The sequence below is a fragment of the Salvia splendens genome, chromosome 14, assembly GCF_004379255.2.
Source record: "Salvia splendens isolate huo1 chromosome 14, SspV2, whole genome shotgun sequence".
NCBI lineage: Eukaryota > Viridiplantae > Streptophyta > Magnoliopsida > Lamiales > Lamiaceae > Salvia > Salvia splendens.
In genome coordinates this window covers 365,101-388,996 of record NC_056045.1, presented here as the reverse complement: position 1 = coordinate 388,996, position 23,896 = coordinate 365,101, and the positions used below count along the sequence as shown (strand labels likewise).

At 37.1% G+C, this 23,896-nt stretch overlaps 3 protein-coding genes and 1 long non-coding RNA gene across 4 annotated transcripts; 1 reads left to right on the top strand and 3 right to left on the bottom strand.

Moving 5' to 3' along the window:
• Nucleotides 1-1,495: 1,495 nt before the first annotated feature.
• Nucleotides 1,496-6,059, bottom strand: LOC121764790 (cat eye syndrome critical region protein 2 homolog). Its single transcript, XM_042160815.1, has 9 exons — nt 5,378-6,059; nt 4,551-4,590; nt 4,398-4,476; nt 4,220-4,265; nt 4,032-4,130; nt 3,293-3,361; nt 2,862-3,210; nt 2,613-2,767; nt 1,496-2,434 (listed from the first exon to the last, which is right to left on the bottom strand). Exons 1-9 carry the CDS (start codon nt 5,804-5,806, stop codon nt 1,766-1,768), a joined length of 1,935 nt encoding a protein of 644 aa, XP_042016749.1. The 5' UTR covers nt 5,807-6,059; the 3' UTR covers nt 1,496-1,765.
• A 1,401-nt stretch (nt 6,060-7,460) lies between these two features.
• LOC121763750 (HMG1/2-like protein) lies at nt 7,461-9,123 on the bottom strand. Its single transcript, XM_042159827.1, has 7 exons — nt 8,969-9,123; nt 8,399-8,491; nt 8,222-8,279; nt 8,108-8,152; nt 7,939-8,019; nt 7,767-7,850; nt 7,461-7,671 (listed from the first exon to the last, which is right to left on the bottom strand). The coding sequence occupies exons 1-7, from the start codon at nt 9,013-9,015 to the stop codon at nt 7,645-7,647; spliced, it is 435 nt and encodes a 144-aa protein (XP_042015761.1). The 5' UTR covers nt 9,016-9,123; the 3' UTR covers nt 7,461-7,644.
• A 983-nt stretch (nt 9,124-10,106) lies between these two features.
• LOC121764952 lies at nt 10,107-11,399 on the top strand. The gene is made up of 3 exons (XR_006042667.1): nt 10,107-10,188; nt 10,299-11,166; nt 11,240-11,399. It is a non-coding gene; the product is annotated as an uncharacterized LOC121764952 (long non-coding RNA).
• A 528-nt stretch (nt 11,400-11,927) lies between these two features.
• LOC121764937 (Fanconi anemia group J protein homolog) lies at nt 11,928-20,835 on the bottom strand. The gene is made up of 28 exons (XM_042160969.1): nt 20,392-20,835; nt 20,176-20,245; nt 20,007-20,082; nt 19,011-19,075; nt 18,892-18,936; nt 18,703-18,803; nt 18,485-18,626; nt 18,039-18,100; nt 17,892-17,965; nt 17,738-17,808; nt 17,542-17,629; nt 17,376-17,448; nt 17,200-17,301; nt 16,383-16,479; nt 16,203-16,296; nt 16,038-16,121; nt 15,793-15,949; nt 15,484-15,680; nt 15,174-15,218; nt 14,933-14,961; nt 14,734-14,855; nt 14,562-14,609; nt 14,336-14,460; nt 13,930-14,249; nt 12,883-13,711; nt 12,719-12,793; nt 12,382-12,501; nt 11,928-12,310 (listed from the first exon to the last, which is right to left on the bottom strand). Exons 1-28 carry the CDS (start codon nt 20,783-20,785, stop codon nt 12,287-12,289), a joined length of 3,729 nt encoding a protein of 1,242 aa, XP_042016903.1. The 5' UTR covers nt 20,786-20,835; the 3' UTR covers nt 11,928-12,286.
• Nucleotides 20,836-23,896: the final 3,061 nt, after the last annotated feature.

Sequence of the window (23,896 nt, the reverse complement as noted above, 5' to 3'; positions counted from 1 at the left end):
CGAGTGAAATTAATTAAACTAGCCAATATGGGTCCAAATTAAAAAGATGATAGTGACATCATATTTGTATCTCACTAAATCAAGAAAAAATAACCAAAAAATGTTTAAGCTCTTATAGGATTGAAAATGAATACCTCTAACTATTTAACATTATTTATTTAGACCGTTTCCAAGGATAGTGATGGATCCCAGCAATTGGTTCTGCAAAATTAGATGAACTATTTCCATTGGTTTGATATTTTCCATACAAAAGAAAATTTCACATATCTATTGGTTCAACTTTAGTTGAAAAGTGGACAAAATAGATTGGTAGTTTTACAAATTCTCAAATTATTGGGTTGCAAGTTTATTTTTTAATTTGGTGCTCCTAACACTTTTATTTGATTATCAAATGCATTTAAAGTGATTGAATTGTTGTTTACAATAAGTCATTTATAAACTCCATAAGTTCTTTTATTGACATTTAATTTCGATTGTACAATGCCATTGATTTGCAACGAAATAGTCACCTAGGCTACTTCTTAAATAAGTAGGGTTTGGTTTATTTATACACCTCACAGAAATAAAAGACAGAAATAATTTAATTAAAAATCATGAATCTCCAAAAATTTGTTAATCCATAATAAAAATCGTCCAATGACTTGTCGAGCCAAAAACTAATTGTATAGTGGCCTTAGGATATGTTTCTCCAAAACTAATCAATATCTATATCGTTATTAAACGATTGACACCCCGAATAGTTCAACTAGAAAAATAAGAAAGGTACTTTTCAAACCCATAAACCCTATACTTTATTTATAATTATTATTTTGTATAACTAATATACTATGAATTTAATCAATACCAAAATGAGTTTGGTATATTTCAGTGTTCATCTTGTTTCATATTTAAAGTATGTAAGATATGATTGCTCATAGGGAGGGGTCACATTCTCCATGATCAAAAAAATTTGGACCACCATTAATCATTGAGTGGCATGTTTAGTTTCTCAGACAGCCCATTTGACATTACATGTGAACAAATGAGATAAGATTCTTTTTAAACAAATAAAAACAAAATCTTGTTTAAATTCATTATAAAGTCTTTGGTGAATTTTTTCTATTTCCTTGTATCATCTAAAATAGCTCTACAACAAAACTTCAACATGTACGTGCGTGCGCACGCGCACGTACATGTGCTGAGCTTATCCATTTTGCCGAGGGCGGTAGTGGTTGAGGGATCATAGTTTTCGTCATTTCATTGTATATTTCTTTTGGACAATTGTATCCAACTTTTCCATACAATTCGCTAACTAGATCATTCATCCAGACCATATTTTGTAATTAATTTATCTATTCTTATTTTTTAAGGGATGGGCTTCTCAAACTACATTACTTGCCCCATTTTTATGTGCATATTTTGAGTCTTGAAAGATTAACAAACTCTAATATAATACTCCACGTAAGAATAGATAAATTAATTACATATATAGAGAATTGATATATTATAATCTAAATTAATCAAAAATGACATATTTATAATCTAAATTAACCAAAAATATAGTACTAGTAGTTATCATTTGATTACATCCCAACAGATATTTTAAATCCAAATTAAGCTGATAAATATACTTTCCTTCTGCCCTATCATCGGACCTTTGAAATTACACTAATAACCCTGTAGTTTCAATTAGGAAATACAAAAACATTTACAAACTGTCTCCTATTCCAAGTCATAAAATTAGCTTCTTCATTCCTTCCAAAAAAATGGCAAAAGAATTTAGCTTTTAGAGCTGCAATGCTAAATCTGGCTGCTGCTGAGGTGAGCCTATCGGCAAGCTGGAACTCGGCGAGCCGGCCAGGACCCTCATGTTGAGGTCTGGCGGAGCTGCAAGGCTCCGGCCATGCTGAGCTGGCACGGCTGGCCAAGACGACCTGCCAAACGTCCACATTTCGCCTTCGGCCGGCATCTCCTGCAGCATGGGGTTTATGGCCTGAGAAGGGAATTGAAACCCTTCCATTGCCGGCACGGACAGCCTCGACGTCTGTGCATCATATCCGGGCATTCCACCGAACCCATTTCTCTGAATCTGAGGCTGATGATACATATGGTTCTGCTGGACTGGTGGAAATGGCGTTTTCCATGGAGAGGTGTTGCTTTGTAAGCCTCGTTCGTTCTGGCTGTTGAGCCTCCTGACGGCCTCGACCATCTCTTCAGAAAGGCCGTGTGGAACGGAAGGGCTTAGGTCAGGAGCTCTGAAGTCAGGGGTGTTTGGAAAAGGCGGTGGCTGTGATGCAGTGGCTCCGTTTTCAGCTACCCAACCAGGACCATATTCTGTCCCGGGAGGCAAGACATACTCTATCTTCTTCGATGCAACTTTCCAAGCAACAGGGCCAAGATTTGCAGCGAATCTGGCCAGGCTTCTAGCGTATGCAAAGGACTCCTGCGGGCCCACCTGCATGCTCAAACGAGCATTTTAACGGACTTGTACAATGAGTATATAACCTGCGGATTACGCTTATTCCACAAAACTAAGAAAATGATACTAGTAGAGTAGCAGTAAGCAAGAATTAACATTTGCAACGGATCCCAGTGTGAACGAATAAAGACAGAGAGTTCTGCAGCATACGTACCATCATGAGTTGCTTCATATCTCCCCCGGAGTTGGAAAAAGCTGACGGATTGTTAGTCGGAGACAGGGGATGGAATTCCCTATATGTATCACGCCTGTTCTCATCAATGGTAAACTGTTTCTTGCCGTATTTCATGTCAGCCCTTAAAATGGATGCTGCAAATCAGAAACAAAGGTAATATAACATTATTAACCAATCGGCAAAAGAATTGACTGAATGCAGATTATGATTGGTGAATAATACAAGTACCTGGAAATTCGTTATTCCAGTCTCCCGAAAACTCAGGGTAATGTTCGCCATTTCTTGGCCGGTATGATGACACGTATGGGTCATTGGGCCGGTATCTATACAATGCAGGCCCCTTTCTCAGATTGTAAGAGTTAGATCCTGTTGCCTTGTCTTCCACGTTAGTAAGAGCTGCACCTGATGGCGGGTCAGCTCCAACACGATCCAGTGGGGATGTTTCGAGAGATTTCTTCTGGTTCTTGTTACCCGGGGGTCTGCCTCTACGAACAACCTTAGGCTGTGGTTGACCATTGTCGCCTTCATGTCTCAGATTCTCAAAATCTCGCTTTGCAATTTCTTGTATCGATCGTGCCTAAAATTGCCCCTTGAATCATATAGAGGCAGAATGATGGGTGCCAAAAACGAATAAACAGAATGAGGAAGACAGTGGAAACCTGTCGATAGTAGACCGTGTCTGGAGCATTATACAGCATAGCATTTGAGCATATCAAAAACACATCAGCCTGGAATTACAATTAAAGGGAGCATCGGCAATTAGTTCGAAAAACATAGGTTTATGAAGTCTGGCAAAATTTAACTTACAAAAGAAAATCCAGTGGTACATTTGAAACCAGGCAAATGTGATAAATAGGAGTACCAAACATAGAAGAAATAGAAAAGTTAGGCAAATTTCATATATATGAGTTCTCCAGTGATTTAACAACAAACAAGTAAATAGACATAATCTCCCTAAAGAATCAGGTTCAAGCACCAAACAGTTGCATGCTCGAATTTCAGCCATGTTCTAATAGACGAGCTAGAATGCATCAAGAGAGTGGCAGTAGCAGCTAAACCAGTCCCATCGACACCAATGCTTCTTCAGACAAAGACTGTTCCAATATCAATTTGGGCATACTCCTATTTATATCCCATTCAGAAAAACAAAAGGTCGTTCACCACAAAAGATTAACGAGGCTCACCATTTTAAAAGTAAACAAGATTCAAGACTATAAAATATGCTAAAGATAATAATCGTAACAAATCAATCAATATGGCTGCAGGAAAATCAAGAAAAGGAGTCATGTTGTAGGTAAAATACAATGGCAAGATCAATGATGAAGCCAATTATCCAAAGTGCTTTATTTTCAGAGCAGATACAAACAATTCATAAGCAACTTCAAACTCAGAATCAACCTCGAGTTCTTCCAATTTCTTATAAGCCCCGCGATTGAGTTTCTTCCTGACTGTCCCGAAATCCATCGGTTGGTCAATATACTCGAAGTAATCAGGCAGCTGCAATGAAATTTAACTTCACATGAGCTGCTAACAACATAAAAACCTCATCATCATCACTAAAGATCTATCTTGAAACATATCATCACCTCATTGACATCCACAGGCTCAGAAAATACCCCATAAGTATCCTTCCTACACAAGTTCAAGAAAGCAGCACAGGTAAACTGTAAGAAACCGAAACATTTCAGACAGTCCACAAACAGATTTTTTTGGAAAAATCCAAGAAACACAAAAGAAGGAACAGAAAAGAAAAAAAAACAATACTTTTGAAGCCTGTCAAGAATGAACACCAACAACTTTTTGTCTGGCAAAGGTTGAGTGGGACCAGACTCCAATGGAGACCCTGTCCACAAAAAATTACTTACAATAATTTTCAATTATTCAAAGTTCAAGAAAATTAAGGGATGTGATTAGGACCATGTTGCTGGGTGTCTGTCGCTTTCACATCCTTTTTCTCCTGCAGATAATAATAGAATCAATAACTGCACTAAAATAATCATCTCAAAATTCAATGAAATCATCAAGAATGAAAGGAACAGTGGAAATGAACAGCAAATCAGAAATAAATGAACAGCAGCAAGCATCAATAAGTACACAATGAGAGAATTTTTTTAAAAAAAACTGCAACAACTAACTACAGAACAATAATCAATCAACTGACAGTAAAGACAAACTTGAAACCCTTTCCAAGACACAAAATGGCCTTTTTAGATAACACACACACAATATACATACATACACACATATTGTATGTATATCTCTACATACAAAGAATCCAGTAAATTAAGCAGAAGAGATTAGCAACACTAAATGAAGAAAAATGAATCCAGCTATAAAGATGCAGGCGGTAAATGGAAACGAGTAGAAAATAAATTCACACACATAAAAGAAATAAATATCCTATTCTGTATATTCAAAACGTAGATATAGATTTTGACTCAGTCAAATCACAGCTCACCAGTCACCCCTCTCTCTCTCAGACCTTCAGAAGTCAGAGGAATGAAAATTAAAGGTAAAATCTTTTTTTCCGCGCGAAATCCCAAAAACCTCATTCAAATATCCCCACACAGAAACCCCCAGCATTCAAATTCCGGAATTCCATTCCCAAAATAGAAATTCCGTTTACGAAAAAAACTGCCAAAACATCGAAAATCATTAGTTTTCAGATGGGAAAAACTCTCTCCCAATTCCCTGATTCCTAAATTCTCAAAATTGGGGGTAATTAAGGCAGAATTCACCCCCACCTGAGCTGAAACCGCGCCTTCAGATCCGTGATCGACGTCATTGACCTTCCGCTTCTTCGCGTCTCGATCCTCGAAGGCGGGGGAGCCAGAATCCGGTTCGGATTCGGAGGCCGGGTCGGGTTCCGGCTCCGACGCCGAATGCGCGGAATCCTTCTGATTGATTTTGGGGGTCTCCTTGTCGTCGGATTTGGGGAGGCGGACGACGAGCTTGACCTTCTTCTCCTTGCGCTCATCGTCGTCGTCGTCAGCGTCGCGATCTCGCAGCGAAATATTGTAGAATTTAGGGTTCCGGCGGTGGGATCGGCTGTAGGTGATTGGGGGGGAGTCCAGAATGATGGGATTGCGAGGGGCAATTAGGGGAATTTGGGCCTTGGGCGGTCGCCCCTTCTTCTTCTTCCTCTTCATTTCTGCAATTGCTACCTTACCCATTGATTTGGACTTTGGAGGGGACCCTTTTTTTTAATTTTTCATTTTTTTTTATTTTTTCGCTTTTCAGTTCGGGCTCTTTTTGTATTTTACTACTTCTACTAAAGACTATAGTTTTGGTTGTGTTTTGGCGTCACGTGAGAGGCGTGTTGCGGCACGTGTGGGGTGTGAAAGTGATGAATTGTGAATGGGGCTAATGTGCGACGCCGTTTCAATGATTCTGGTGGAGTGGGCCAGCCTCGCACCGGGAGTTCGAATCGAATCGAATCGAATCGGTCCACAACCACAACGACGATTTGGAAATCCGTACAATATATATTTAGGCTCAATCTGTATAGGGAAAAAGGATTATAAATATTTGAAAATCCATATAGTATATATTTAGGCTCAATCCAATGTGTATTGGGAAAAGGATTATAAATCTTCTTTTGTCTATATATTTTGTTCTTAATAGTATATATATAATGAAATCTTTGTTTGAGTGAAGATCATAAAATACTCCTATATTTTGGCCAAATTAGGTTAATCATTCACATATTTATATTCATATAATGAAGAAACAAACATCAAACCCTTTTTATAAAAGGTGTATCTATTAATTTTAACCCTACCGTAACAAACTATTGAAAGTTTCTTTGTTATTGAAATAATCTCAAATTACATAGTAGTATATGTTTTTATTCAATTAATTGGAAATACTCAAATAGACACATCCCTTCACGAAAAGCCGCCATGAACTCCTCACAATCAATTAAATAAATATGAAAACATTATCATTTTTTTTTGTGTCTATATATACCCACATAATAATCCCCTTGTCACAAAATATCTTCACATCAAATTTATTTCATAGAGGTTGAAATTTACACACAATTCAAATAAGATGAAGATTGGGAAGATCGGCGCCGTGCTTGTGGTGGCTTTGGCCTTGGCTTTGGAGGCAACGGCGGTGGTGGCGAACGAGAAAAACGGGAACGTGTATTGCATGGACGATTGCTACAACGAGTGCATGCAAATAAAGATCTTCAACGAGGCAGAGTGCAACAAAGAGTGCTCACTTGCTTGCGCTAAATATGCTGTCAAAAAGGCGCTGAGAGAAGATGAGGATTACAATAAATTCTTCCCTTATTGGATTTAAATCATTCTTATGTTAAATATTGTTGCTTTATTATCTCTTCAGAATATGCCTTCACTTTGTACAAGATCATCGCTTTTTTAGAAAATATTATTTTCCTTATTTGCAAATGGTTAGGGACGTAATTAAACGAATCATGATAATTTTACTTGGGCAATTTTTTTTACAAGTTTCAATGTTAGTTTTTTTTGGGAAATATTTTTCTGCACATGTCCCTCCAAGCCACAAATATGTTTCATTATAATTTTTAAAAACTTCAATTGGAAGCTATATGTGTTTAAATTTAAATCATTGATTAAAAAATGGAAGTGATTTCTATATTAATATATAGTAGATTTCTTTAAAATTAAATTCTACTAATTAACACCAAACATTTTACCAGCTAATGTTAATATTCAGTAATATTAAATCAATCAAAGTTAATATAAAGTATGTCCAAAACCAATAACCACCCAAAATTTTGTTTCAATGAAGAAAAGCATATCATCATCTTCAAGTAAATATAGGGATAGAAGAGCAAAATAAAAGCAAGATACCAAAAAGCTCCAAATAAATGCCTGAAAATAAGTTTTACAGCAGATTCAAAACATTGCATCAGTGCTAAACTAAAAGATTTTTGTCCTAATTATGTTGTGGAGATGTGGAAGGAGAGTTTCCATATACAATATATGACTGTAAGCAAAGCATACTCATCTTCAAAATTTACTCAGTCGTCATCTTCTTCTTCTTCCTCCTATATAGATTCACAAAAAAATTAAGTTTCTTGTACCCAAATTTTGCCCAAAAATTGTGAGCAAGAGATGAATGAAAATATCGAGCTTCACTTACGCTAACCTCCCCGCTCCCCTCCTCGTCTTCATCATCATTCACCTCAGACTGAGACTTGTCCGACTCCTCATCTTCCTCGCCAGCCTATGAGATCAACAAAAGCCACTCAGCACTCGAAAAGAATCACAAAAAATGCACTACCAGCATTTAACCAATGATGGTATGATTTTACCATCTTCTTGTTGTATGCCCTCATTTGACGTTCGTATTCCTCCTTTCGCTGCTCTGCAACTGCAACGAAGGGGGCCTTGTCCTGTTTTTTTCGTTTTGCACACGGAAAAGGGATTTGATTGATATGCAAAAAGCAAAAGCTCATTCATCAATCAAGAGCAAAAAGTTACCTCTTTACTCATAGATTTCCACTCATCACCACCAGCTTTACCAACCTGTTACATCCCAATTCGACTCTTATCAGATTCTACATTATGATCGGATCGAGAAAAAGAGACACTTACAGCAGCAACAGATTTGTTGTTGGGGTGTTTTTCCTTGTACTCCTTCCTAAAGCCCTCCCTGTAATCACAAAACACAGAATTATCAGAAATGTCGTTTCGACTCAATTACAAATGGAAACACTTTTGAGTACGTAGCTTCTGAAAAACGAAGAAAGATTGAGCACGAAATCAGCATACATGAAAACAAAGAAGGCACTCGCAGCCCTCTTCGGCTTGTTGGGGTCCTTCGCAGCCTGCTTCTCCTTCTTCGTCTGCTTTTTCACAGAAAGCCTAGCATAATCATCAAAAGGACCTCAATCTAAAGCAGGGGAGCTCAAGAATCAAAGAATAAAACAACTAGAATCATAATCACATCCACAGAAATCTAAAAAACATGAAATTCTAAAGGCTTTACTGACTTAATGTGGCAAGCAAGACAACCAAACCTTCAAATAACATGAAATTTACAAAAAAAATATGCAATAACTTCAATTATATATTAACTGAACCAGATTAATGCAACCAAACAACAAAATCAAACCTTGAGCTAAATTCATCAAATTTTGTTTTCTTCAATTTAAATTCTGAAAAATAATTCTCGAAAAGTAGTCACATAAACGATGATTAACTAATAAAATTAATCGCGGCATCATAGCTCCATTCACGGAATCGCAGTCATCAAATTAATTAAAAACAGTAAAAAAAATTGTGAAGTGCAATCAAACAAAATAATTGAACTAGAAAAGCAAAATTAAGATCGTTAATAACCTGCTATCCGGCTTTCTGGAAACGGCATTAGATTTTCCTGCCTTCATCTGAAATCTGAGATGAAAAACAGCAGAAATCGATGATTAGGGTTTGGCGAGAAGAATGAGATGCAGAAGATGTTGAGTGAGAATTAAATGTGTGATTATTCATTAATGTGTATTAATTTAATTAATTAAATATGGTAGTACAGCATAAAGCAAAATATAATGAAAAATATAATTCTCGCGGGTGATTTGGCGGGATATAATAGTTTAATGCATATAGTTTAATTTAACTAATAATAATAATTAGCCAAACGACGATTAATTGAGAGGTTAAAATGTGTTTAATGGATTACCGAGACAAAATGAAGTTATGTGTTTAATACGATCAAATTTGTTAAATAAGAATATGAATTCAAGAAATTTTAATTTTTCTTAATTCTGTATATAGAATGTCGCCTTTGATAGTGCTCAAAATAAATTTATTTAGTTGAAATATATAAAAAAATAATAAATCATTACACTCCTTATTTCATTAACATTTTGAACTTCACATCAAAAAATATTACTACTGCTATATTATATTGTATATCGGTGTGCTAATTGAAAAAAAAATAACTTAACTTTTTAATATTAATAGTAAAATGTAATCAAATTTTATGATTTAATTGAAATATTATACAAATAAAGTATAAAGGCCAATTAGCTATATTATGCTAATTATTCCATATATATTATACAGAAATGATATAGAGTATATTATATTCCTATAATACTATATAATATTAATGGAATAAAGTAATAAAAGCTCATTAGCATTTTGTAGTGTAGCCCTTCTCTTTCCCTTTGCCAGGTTTCTTCGTTTTCACTAATACTCCTAGGTATGGATTTTAATTTTATTCACTTGTTTGTTAACTGATTTTATTTTGTAAAAACTATAAAATCTGTCTCAAAATAAGGAATTATCACAAATATGTCTTCCTTTAACAAAATATTATGATTAAAAAAAACGTCAATTTTTTTTATAAAACTTGTGTATTCATTAATTTAAATTATAAATTGAAATATGAAATTAACGTATTAATAAAAATAAGTTCAGCTGTAATATAAAACGGAATATACCTACCTATACAAGCCAATATACATTGATTCTAGGATTTGTATCTATAACCCTAACTCCATTAAAGTTCTTCATTCCCAATTAAGCTTTCATTGATTACTTTGTGAGTACCACTCAAGGTTGCGTATATTATTCATGTTAATTTTCTTCCCTATTAAAATTTGGATGTTGTCTTCTTTTTTTATCAATTAATTGTTGCTCATTGGATTTGGATTATCTTTGTGATTAGGGTTTTTTGGTTTCCAACCATTAATTCCTAGAGCTTTTTGTGAACAAGGTAAGAAATACTTTTACTCAATTATCTGATGAAGATTAATTGGTGCATATAATTTTTTTTCCTTATTATCATCCTAAACCCTAATCCTAACCCTACTATAATTAGCAAATTGCCGACTGATATTCTAATATATATAATCTCTGTTCTGGGCATTCGAGAAAGTACAGCTACTAGCATACTTTCAAAACATTGGCGTCATCTCCATTGTTACGTCACTCATATCAATTTCCCAAAATTTATATGGACTGACGGTACAACAAATCAGTACCGACTTAATTTATCAAAGCACCAAAGTATGATCCACCATGTCTTGAATTCATATAGAGGCAATCGAGTTTAAGGTGGACATGTCATTTGTTGAAGATGACAAGTGTGAGAGGTGCTTTGAGTTTGCCTTGCCTAAAAAAGCTGAAAAAATTCACATATTTGGTGTCCTTAGTGTGAGCCTTGAATTTCTTAGACTTCCAAATACCATTTTTTTACACAGTCTTGGCTGCATTAAAGACTTGCTTCTATCTAACATGCGTGCTAACGATCAAGACTTTGGTCACAAATTCTCTTGCTCTTGAAAGTTTGACGGTTTCATTTTAATTCGCGACACGATTAGCTTAGTTTATTTGACACTGGAGTGAGTATTTGAGGGGTCATTATTTGAGGCCGAGTGATGCAACTTAGTAACACTCCTAAGTTTACCGAACTCAATTATACAGAAGGAGATGGTAAACTCAATCATGTTGGACTCCTTTCCGGGATGCCATGGTGCATACGTGACCAACTCCAACGGTTGTGCCTCCTAGTGGCTCCATATAGGCAGATTGAAGTAATATTCATCTTTACTTTTTGAACATATATTTACAAAAATCACATATTAATGCATGCGTTTTATTTTGCAGATGTTGAATGTCTACGTTAAATTTGTGTTTGAAGTATTTGGAAATGACAGGATATGTGGGTTATTTGGGTTTGTACCTCATTAACAGTGCTTCAAGAATTGACAGTCTCGTCTCGTGTATTCATGAACATGCCCTAGATTGTGCACACTTTGATTTTCGACATATTAAATTAGCTACAGTTTCGTTTATTCAAATGAACTTGTGATTTTTATATAGCACTAATATTTGTTTGTTAGTGGACTACTTGGTTTTATTTTTTTATTAAAATATCTGCCTCAGTATCCAGTTTTTGGCTGCTATAACTAACATACAAATAGAGATATATGTTTAAATTTCCATCACTTCATCTTATTTAAAATTTCATAATAAAAAAAACCATTGATTTTTAAAGCAATTGATGGGGATGTGATTTTTTAGAACAGAGAGTAAAAGTGAATCTGGGCCCACCTCCGTACTCTTATTTAAGAGCACGGATGGGGATGCTCTTAGCAATTGATCACATCCTGCTTATAATTCTCGAAACTTATTTTTACAATTCGTATGTCGTTTCAAAAGATAATAATATGGTCATCCAAACATTTAAATGTTAAAGGAAAATTGGATGAAAGTAATAATCCATCCAGACATTAACAGCTAATTCCATCAACAACATATTCAAACATCAAAATTACAAAAATTCAAATAAGTATTCAAAAAGAATATCCAAATGCCAACATATATATATATATATATATATACATATACAACAAAACTCAGTCATTGCAAAAACTCTCTACCCCAAATGTTTTGCAGCCAAAAATTAGAAAAACTAAACTTCTACTATGCATTGCTGGTGGACATAGTTACATTAGATTTCATTACTAATGCAATGTGATTTTCATTTACATAGAAACTTGAACAAAAATCATATTCATACAGTCATCTGCTTCACACATATAGCACCTTCAATACCTTATTTTCATGAGGTAATAATGTACTCCTACCAATGTCCAAATCCTTTCCACAATTTGCACCGTAGACTCTACTAATTCACTGCATCGTAACAATCTATGCCTTCTTTGGCAGGCGCATCTGCAATAATACCAACAAGGTCATTTCAACAAGGTCATCTGTAGTATAAGTGATGGTTGTTGTGTTCTTACCCGTGATTTCGGGCACCTCCAACCTCCAGAAGCTTGAACCGGTGAAGTATATGCAAACTTCTCAAACACGTTGGGACTTGTGTTTTCAACCACACTTGAGCCACCATGTGAAGGCGAAACCTATGATTGAGTAAAACATGAGGTTTTGTAGATAAACATTTCTAGATGCCTTGGTTCTCATTCAAGAATCAGATCAAGACAAATTGGAAATCTAGGATGTATGTAATCACTGCTCACTAGGAATCGTGTATTTTCGTATTCTCTAATGCACATGCTATACACCCCATTTCACTGCATAATTTCAATTTACAAAGTATCATTATTGTTTAGTGTTTACCCTTTCTGATTTTGCAACTTTCTTCATCTCTGCTTCAAACTTCTTGATCTCCAAGCTATCCCGGTAGAATAATATCTGAATATTATCAAACAAGCACACATATGAGTCTAAAGTTGCAGACAAAAGAAGAAACTAGTTTTCTTTAAGAACATGAAGACTCGAACCTTATTTTGGAACTGCGTATTCAATTCATCCGTGGCCACCACATGAACACCAATGCAGTTGTCTGACTGGTCACAGAAGGGGCAGAATATAGAGTTGAACACGCATCCATCTTCCTTGCACCAAATCCCCTGCCCGCAAGCACTTTCCTGAGATGTGAGGACACGTGGATGGACTGATGGCGCGTCAGATACCAAAACATCCACGCTTGACGGTATTAAAGCTTCAGGTTCCGAAGCCTTCTTCAGAAGAGATATCAAATGAGTTTTTGATGTTGAAATGTGAGAGCACTTTACTAGTAAATCATTTTCTGGAAGGCCCAATGGGTTTTTGCAGTGTGAGCAGAATAATCGTAGTCCCTCGTCTCTGTTGTGATCAGAAGAGATACGGGATACAGCAGGACTATTCGGTGTTGAGAGAGATGGCTTAAATTTTCGGCAGTCCTTTTCAGGATTGCTAAACTCATGGAGACGGCTGACTGATGACAAACAGTTGATCTTTCTTCTTTTTCCGAAATTTGAATTGGCACTCCAGCGTGATTCTGCTTCAGGTTCTTGGTTGTCTACTTTAGAAGCAGTTCCTTGCTCGGGAGTGGCAATTTCTGAACATGTGAGAGTAGGGCTAGAAAGACAGTTTTGGACAGATCTTGGATGAGAAGAAGATCGATGAGGAAATGCACTAAATAAATGGGTTGCCCTCGGACTTGCACAATCATCTCTTGAGTAGACCTCAGTAGTTGTCTCGCCCCTGCAATTTATCCCTGGCGTTTCTTTAACAACGGTAAGCTCAGGATCATCTGCAGACGACTCCACCAAACGTGTTCCAGATGATCTGCATATGTAGCATTTATGTCAGCAACGATATTGTAAAAAGTATGCCCCGTTTGGTTATATCTTGTGAATCAATAAATTGAAGAAACCCAATAAATATTGGTTTAAAATAAAACTACTAAGAAACAGGATGATACAGCAATCAATACTATAATTGTCTGATTGAGTATTTTATCAAAAATCAGAGAACTGCCACAATGTAAAGGCTATGAGGTATACCTGGATCGCTTTTCAGAATTACACTCTATGTCAATGTACTTGCAGCAAGTAGGAGCATCGTCATCATCTGGTACAATAACTACTTCGGTTCTAGTTCCACTGGACGGAGAATCGTATCTTGAAGCAGAAAATGTTGGGTGGTTCAACCGAGCAGCTTTTTCACCAATGGATGCATTTTTCGCTTCTGCTTTCTTTTGATAACATTTAGCATTCGCTACTTTATTGTTTTTCTTCTTTGCTTCCATCTTCATATCTATGGGCATTATGTTTTCACTGTCTCCCACCAGATCTTGTGATGAAGTTGTTATTCCAGTATGAAGCTGCATTCAAGAAGGCCAGAAGACCAATATAATGTTAACTTCATTCATAATTTATCGGATAGTAAATTATGCATCTACTGCATTACCTTCACATCTCTAAAAAATGATTTTAAACCGTCTAGTGATTCTTCAAAGTTGTTGTAGAGCCTAATAGACTTGCGCAACCACTTAGATAAGTATGCTCGATTTGTCTCTCTCTGGAACCGCTCGTCTGCATACAGAAAACAATTAACTTTGTACTACTACAAATTTCAAAATTTCAATTAACTTTGTACAATTTAGCAAGGAAGATGGATCGCAAGTTATCAGTACCTAAAAATATGATAGCTCCATAGTCATACCTGTGCCGAATGCAACGACCTACAAAAGGCAATGAAGTAAGTATCATGGCAATGAAATACTGAAAGAGCAATTTAGGAAAGAACAAACTGTGCATACATGAAAGAGAGTTGGAGAAACAAATTTTAGGATGAAGAGTATCTACCGGCAGCCTGGTTTAGAGCCCGAAAGGCTTGCTGACAATACCACTCATTCCCACTTAAAAGGTTCTTTGAGAACTCATTTGTATCATTGAACTTCTTCTTCTGAGCAACTTTAATATCATAACTGTAAACAATGATCATGAATGACTAAGTAAGACACTATACCTCGTTAACAAAAGAGTATATGAGAGGAATACTTACACATTAGGAAAGGGAATCCCAACAATAACCTAGCATAGTTAAGGAACAGCAAAATTTGACAGGCGTGTCATGTTTTTGATAAGATGCAAAATACACAGGACATCAGGCAAAGTAGAAACAGACTTAAAAATTAAATAAAAATCATCAGCCAATTCAGCACACCCTATCCCCCAATTAATTTTATGGCAGTAATGTTCATCGGTAATATAATCCAATCTGAAAAAAAGAATGTGAAGGATACAACAGCTCGAGCATTGTCATCCGAGAAATCCATCCCTTCAGACACCTGTAATCATCATATTAGATGTGAATGCTTCTTAAAGATATCTCTCAAGCAAAATTCAACAGCTGAAGATAAGCAGGTAGTTGTGTTTGTCCATGTAATGAATACTCATCCACTTGTGTCTATTGTACAATGATCAGTGCTCAAAAAGTTCTTCTTTGTACTTGAACAACTTAATGGTTATTTAAGGAATATATAGGACTAACTAAACTGGTCAACAAATGGATGCCCATACACAGACATGTTTTTAAAATATGCAATGAATTACCTTGCCTCGACAAACTGCTAGAAAAGCTGCCCCTTCTTTCTTAATATCTTTTGTGGACTCAACCGCGTTGCTATTTTTAAGGCCAAGCGTTCTGCCCCTAATCTTTTTCCCTTTCGACTTTCTTGTGCCATGACTTATGTAATAATAGTAGTCCTTTAGAGTAGCCTCAAAAGAATCTTGGCTGCTCCCTCTTGGTTCTGAAACAAATTATATAGGGGAAGAGAGAACAACACCAATTAGAAGTAAATTAGCTTTCCCATGTCCAATTATAAAACGCATGCTTCTAGTGTGCAGCAATCAGAAGCTTACCAACAAAAACAGATTTTTGAGCATTTAATCGGGACCATTGGCCCGTTTCCTGCCATCTGGTGCTTAGTTTATCCAATAGCTTGTAGCTAGGAAAAAAAACTAGACAACCACCAGGAACGACTTTGCATATCTCCTCCAAAGATGTGCCAACTGCATCCTTTTTTACATGAACACGGAAAATTTTCATGTGCACCAAAAAAACAAGATTCTTTTGACTTCAAGCATAGTTATAATTAGCATAATACCTGGAAAGCATAATCATCTGCAGTCTTGTAGCTAGCATTAAGTGGATAGTTACCAGGACCAGTGGAGATTGCAGCTGTCCACACCTGTGGAAGATAATGATTAGTGACCAAGCTCTCTAGTCTAGGAAAAACAAAACCAATTCTGAACAGAAATAGTCAGTCTACCTGCGAATCAACATCTATGATATGCGGGGCTTCCAGACAAGTGCCAAACTGAACGCCAAGTTCAGATGAGAAAGTATTCAATGGTGAAAGAGTTCTGCAAAGATAGCGAAAATATAATATTATATATTAATATATACATATGTATTCCTGAAAATGATTAATGTCCTGAAATATGTTTACCCTGAAGTTAGAATCACTGATTGTGCAGATTCAGCAATGCTTTTAAAAACGACAGCAGGATTCAAGCACCACAAACTGAAAGTGTTGGTCCAACCACCTGTAACATTTCCACGCACTAATAGCATTATGCTTTTAAATCAGCTAAAGATAGATAAAGCCCAGTTTCCTGAACTCTAGAGTGCAAACAACAAGTAACTCAGTATGTACATTTTGCAATAACTGATCATACTCATTTTGCATATAATTCCAAAAGGAGAAGAAGAGGAGAATCATGAACTCATTTTCACATCATAATTATAAAAATGTAAATTCAAGGGCATTAGTGTCAACTGTCAAGAGAGACTTCATTGTATCAACTAGCATTCAAGACTTCAGTCCTTGCTAGAAATGATAAGAATAAATACATGAGAACCAATTCTGAACTCATGTACTTCTACAACTAATAAACTTATATTCATTTTGATTATGATTATCGTTTTCAAAGTTTGGAAAATTTTCATCAAGATAGACTTTGTTCACTTGATTTTAAAAACTTATTAATATTCACCATCCTCCATAAGAAACCTTGACATACTATTAAGAAAATGAAGAATGCGGAACCCTATAAATTTTCACCATGCAATATAGTATAATACCAGACCTTGTCCACTCTTTCAAAGTGTGAGTTCTATAACAATTTAACAAGACCATACTTCTCTTATTTCAGAATTTGCATTTGTTGGGATCAACCAGGGCAATGCGCCAAATTCATCATCCTTCAATATATGACATAGCTGCCTAAGCAAAACAGAGAGCTTAAGCATTAAAAGAAAGTGACCTTTGCCTTCATCTTTCCTCGCAACTCTTTGCAATGCCAGTTCAAAGTTGTGGACATGGATGCCATTCTCAGAGAAGAAATAGCTGAGTGAAGAGAACAACCCTGTATGATGACAACCAATTATAAAACTTTATTGCATTAGGAATACGAAAAACATGAAAGTGGAGTTAAATTACCTTCCAGGACTAGCGATGCCATCCCAGTTAAATGAGAAACATCTGGCTCAGCCTCTGAAGCAATTCGGATTGCCTTCGGAGTGATGCAAATCATTACAAAGTTTAGCAAAAAATGGCAAATAGCATTAGAAGATTCATCACACTGAATTTTGATAATTATAATTACTTTTTTGGCACATTGCTGCAAGATTGGAAAATTTTGCACGGATATATTAGCTTCTTGTAGCTCTTTTGAAGCTTTATCTCCGGTCCAACTGAGTTGGTAATTACATGACAAAAAACAAAATAATGAGAAGATGTCCCCCATCAGCAAAGGAAGAAAATAAAAAATAGCCACCACAGTTATAATATTGAATACTAACCAGCGGAAATGGTGCTGGAAATCACGCTTCGTCAGTGTAGTTTTTCTTTGGTCCATCCAACTCAATATGTCCTACATATATCATATTAGAGAATTTTAATACACTAAGAAGAGGAGTTTGGGAAATGAATGAAGGGCCAACTTATAAATATCACCTGTGTCATCTCAAGCAAGGGTAGGTAAGTCGTGTCGTCACTCAGGCTCAGCTGTCCCAGTTCTGTCTGCAAATCTTCAAAAACACAAAGCAATGTAAGATAATGGTACAGGAAATGATTTTAAAAATAAATTGGCACATAACTTACAGAGCAAAGATTCCTCCTCAAGATCAATGCTACCACCATCACGAGCTATGTCTTCTATATTGCTGGATGGTTCGAAGAAGTCACAAAATTATTAGAATAAAATGCATTAGGTAAATACTTAAGAAGTATAATATAAATCAAATTGTGTGGGATCAGATTCAAATTATATAAACTCAATTGTATCATATTCAAATTTTATAATCTCACATAAAAAAATATTTTGCCAAAGAATAAACATTTGTTCTCGTACAGATTTAATTTCAAGATGAACGAGAAGCAGTCCCATGAAAATATTTATGTATAGTTCATGATGAAGGAGAAGCATAGAAACAGTTATCATTTACTTCAGCTCTGACCAAATATGTGCTGCCTATAAAAAGTTGACCAAATATGTGCTGCCTGTAAAAAGTTAACAAGCATGGACCATTAATTAAGATTAAACGTACTGTGCTTCATCTAAAATAATGATGCTCCCGCGCATATTAACTTCCAGTCCCTCCCGGATGATTGGATTGATGATATAGTTATATGGGCAGAAGATCAGTTCTGCTTCTTCAGCCATGGAATGTGCCGCAAAATATGAACAGCCTGAACATTGAAGAGCTCTTTTAGACACTTCACGTGATTAATTTCCCACATAGGCACAAACTAAAAGGGATAAGACCTTTAACTTCTTGCCCAATTTTGACAAGATCTTCAATGTCATGGACTTCATAGCAACCACCTTTCCTAAGAGAGGGATGACCCCTGACTTTATGAACATTTCTGACAGGAAAGGAGTTTGTTGAGGAAATCAAAATTGCAAATGCTAGAATAGAACCGGTCATAACACACCTAAGAAAAATTGACGTACTTGTATTCAGGGCATGAATCTTCTTTATTCTTCAGTAGCAACCGACTGAAATTATAAACAGAAGTTAGAGAGAAGAGAAATGGAAGAATGCTATGAATAGTTAAGAAAAAGGAAATGACCATTGTTCATCAACTTTCTCGTCACCACGTAAGTAGGGATTGGTGCAGTAATGTTTTCTTGACCCCTGGAAAAATACAAAATGAATAAGCAAAGATAGATAGCAAGTAGCAACCCTTTAAGAATGAATGCACTTTAATTCATATATAGTAACATTGAATACCAGTCAGGTTCATACAATGTTTTAAGTTATAGTCAAGCCCAAATGTAACTAGGTGAGCAATGCTAGTAATTTCAAAGTTGGGTGGATTCATGCAAAAATTAAAATGTAGTACTAGTTTATATACAATGAAAAAAGTACATTGCAGTGAGACAAGCAGTATTGACCCATAAAACCTTTACCAATAACATTAAGTATCATTAATAAGAAATACTACCACATGCCAACACATAATCAACATTATCTGACTATCAAAGCACTTTTACACTCCTCTATTCCCTTGTTTAGTTTCTTATATATAGTGCCAGTAAATTGGTACTTCATTTCCCTTGCACCATCAACTACACCAACATTCAAATCACCTGATTTGGAGCCTCTCCCTTCAGAACTTTCCATGACTTCTTACTGAATACAAGGAAGCCTTACGACATAGATTTCACTCAAGAAACATTCAGCAGACAATCAAGATTCACCTTTCACTTATACATTTATCTAGTTCATGTCTGCTATTAAACGCAATAAACTTTTTGATATTTGTACCGACTCTGACCACAAATGGTAACAGATCATCATACTTTACCAACATTTGTCATCCTATAGTCTGTCTCCTGACATTTATCTGAAAATATTTGGCAGTTCATCCTTGAATGTACATTCACCCAGATTCTAACAAAACCAATGCTTCGACGTATGTTTATTGAGTGAACAAGAATGTTAGAGTACATGGAATATCAATATAGGAATCCAAGTTATAAATGATTAGCTATGAAATGGAATCTCAATTATATCAAATACGCTCGAAGCTGAAGATAGCACGTTAAAGAGGTATTGATCCTACCAAAACTGCCATGGAGACCCTGTACGGTGTTTTCTTATACTCCCGGATCACTTGACTGATTTGAGCATGGGTCCTCCTAATAAAACATAAAAGATTGATGTTCAGTTTTTGCTTAGCATTGCTCTTTTGTTTGAGCTGTACAAAATGTGTAAGGATAAATGAAGCTTACGATGCATAAAAGATGATTGGTGCTAATCTTTGTTTCTCCTTTTTGGCACTGGTGGCTGGCGGTTGATTCCCTGAATAGATACAATGATACAACATGAAAAATAGAACTATACTGTAAAATAAAACTCAATCCAAACAATATGCAAACAAAACCCAACCCAGTCAAAATTAAACTCATCAATCTCACTTTTTCCTTTTCATCTTACAAATTAAATACCTGATGGCTGAGTCTCAGGGATGAAGCCGCCTCCGTGATTAATCGGGTCGCTCACAGCCTGCGGGTCAGCCCTAGAGCTCGAATGGGTCAAATTATTCCGAATATTCTTCAGCTTCTGATTCTGCTGCCACGCAAGGGCGGCGCAGAGCAGCGACAGAGACTTCCCCGTGCCGGTGGGCGACTCGAGCAGCGCGTGGCAGTGCCCCTCTCTTTGAGCCCGGTCGAGGGTGGAGATCACTCGGTTCATGAACGCCAGCTGAGTGCCGTATGGCTTGTACGGGAACTCCACCGGAATTCCGCCGATGTGGATCGTGTTCGTGGAGCTGCGGCCGCCGGATTTGGGGGCGGATTTGAGATTTTTAGGTTTCTCCGACGGCGAAGTGGAATCCTCCATTTTCGATTCTGTGTGTGAGATTTTGGTGGAAGGAAGTGTGCCCGGATACACTGATGAAGAGTGGGAGGGAATTTCGTTGGCGGGAAAATCTTTCTTTTTTAGGGAAAAATGGAAGAAATTTAACTTTGTTTTCGTAATTTTGATATGGTGAAAATAGTAAAATCCACGTTTTTAATGGTTTTACTACTATGATGAAAACATTAAACACTTCTAAAGTCATAATTGAAAACATTAAACACTTCTAAAGTCATAATGAAAAACATTTTATTTGTGCTTTTTCATAAAATTTATTTATAAGTGTATTATACACAATTAATTTTTCACTCATTTTTATATTTTTAAATTGCCAATAATGATTATAAAATAGATAGTTTTGAGTTTATAATATTGCCACATAGATGTGCTTTATTATTACTATTGACAATATATTGATACGTTAACTGTTGTAATATTGTTGTGCTTGATTTTCTTGTTTTATATCAATAGATATGCCCGCAACGATTCAAATTTGTTGTCATTCTTTACACAAAATAATAAATATTTTTTAAAAACCTAACTCTATTATTGAACCGTATTAAAATTCAGAATCCAACAATCGCAATAAACAATCGTGTGTATTAATAATGTATTATTCCAAGATATAATTGGGGTGAACTTGAAACACTTCAAATACTACAATGCAATTAACCTTTTTTTACTATTACAACTCATCCCCGACTTCATAATCATGCATTCAAGATTGATCGAACTTCAACATTTTATTTTGATAAAATATCTTATCAATTGAGTTGTAGTATGTCATATTAAGCCTATAAGACCATATTTTATCTACGTGTACTAATGTTTTGTAGAGTGGAGTGATATACCATGATAGTTATCCCGTGATAGTTTTGGGGTTATTATTCATGTACAATTTGAAATGACCTTATTACCCTCATTACTACCATCCAGATTTCAAAAAAGAAACGACCTATTCACAAAAAAAAAGATGAAATGAACTCAACCAAAGTTGAGAAACATATGACCTTCGATCTAGAATTTTAGAATCTAAAAATTAATTAAATTCAACTAAAATTTAGAAATATACACCAAAATACCAGAATCAAGAGACCAATATGTCCCAGTTGAATGTAACATCCCAAATTGAACACAAAATCAACCAAATGTTAGAATTTAACACAAAGTGGGGCACTACATTGATCCCATGAAAGGCTCAGAGAGTTTAACATGGGATCATCATCGCCACCAAATAACATCCCAAAATCCGGAAATGAACACGAAGAATTCCCAAAATCGAATAGGCTATGTGCCCAACAAGTTACAGGCAACTCATCATTGTCCCCAATAGAGCCGAGTGCGGCGCTACCGCCAAGTCGAGGACAATGGCGGCCATAGATCGAGGAGGCTCAGATCTCCATTAGAAACCGTCACCGCTGATTTTGGCTATTTCTGTGGGCGTCGCCACTACCGCCGACACCATGACTCAAACTCCGACGCCCATGGCATAGAGGTCATGGCCGAGAGACGTGAAAGAGACTGAGAAGAGGAAAATGGTTGTTCGAGAGAGAGTGCTTGCAGATGGGGGAAGCCACGTCAACCAGCTCGCATATGGCAACAATAATGGCTCGAACGCCGGCGGCCATGGAGCAAGGAGAAATAGCACAGTTGCAGAGAAATGGGGGAATGAAATTGAGGGGTAAATGGAGAAATCCTTGTGAAACAGTCATTAATCCATCAAATTTTGATGGATTGTTTTTCTAGATCTAAGACCATCAGCAGTGGGGCGCCCTAAGGCGCGCCCTATGACGCGCCACATCATCATTTTGTTGTTTTGTTTAATTAATTTAACTGTTTTCAAATAACACGTAACGAGTAAAAAAAACGACTAAATAACAAGCGGCGAAGTTTTAATAAAAAAAAATTACACCATTCAACTAAAAAAAGAAAAAAACTAAGTCGAGTCAATTCCCAACTTCCTACGCAACTCATCGAGTAATGCACGGAGATACTCGGCTTGTTCGGGGTCGGTGCACTTCTTGAGGACCTTGTGCGTCTGCAACATCGTCCTTGCCATCGACGCTGTAGCTAACGACGCAAACGCGGTGGACGTCTGCGTCGGGAGCTCATCCGGGTCCGGATCAGGGGTTGCAGCGGTCGACGATGACGTCGCGGTCGCCTTCCCCTTGGCCTTCACAGCCTTGATGCCGGGAGGACGCCGGGAGGACACCGGTGTGCCGGAACTCCCTTCATCCACGTACGTCCGGTTGAGGTCAATCGGGTTAGTGCTGCTGCCGCTGCTCGTGTAGTCACCAGCTTCGGTGACCTTCATCCTCTTCAGCGCACCAGTGTGCAGAATTCCGCCTTGGAACTTCTGCTTCTCCCTCAAGAGCGCCCAGATGGCCTCTTGCTTGAACTCGCCGAACATCGACAGGTACGACAACATCGCTTTAGAGCGCACGTTGTGCACGCTCTCGCTGCTCCCCTGTGATCGCGCGCACTTCTCGAACTCCACCGAGTACAAGTTCACTTACTTATTGATTTGATCCCAGTGCTTGCGGAGTTGCTCACGCTTGCGCTTGTACGCGGTCGGCGGCTTGACCGAATTGTAGAGGTCCGCGATGCGCTCCCAGTACGCGGTTTGTCTCTAGTTGTTGGCGAATATCGGATCTTCCGATATATCTACCCAACACCGGGCCAAAGTGAGAGTTTCGTCGCCGGAGTAGTTCGTACGGCCGGGGGCGTACTCATCACAGTCACCGGGAGGCGGCAACTTCTGCGCCCGCTGCCGGTTCCGCTTCGCCTTCCCCTTGGCGGCACCGGTCGCTGCGGGGGCGGGATCGGCCGATGCGGCGACGGCTCCATATCAGACAACCCATACGATTCCGTATTTAAATCGGAATCGTAATGGGTGTTGTCGCCGAACGAACGATAATCGCCGGGTTCTGTACCCGGCCAATGCGCCTCTCCGCTAAACGTAGGGCTATTGGGGCTTGAATCCATTTCGTAGTAATTATGTAAATGTAAGTTTCGAAGATGAAATCGTGTGAAATGAAATATTACAAATGAACGCTATTTATAAAAAAACGAAACCGCGTGCCATCGTCCGCGGCC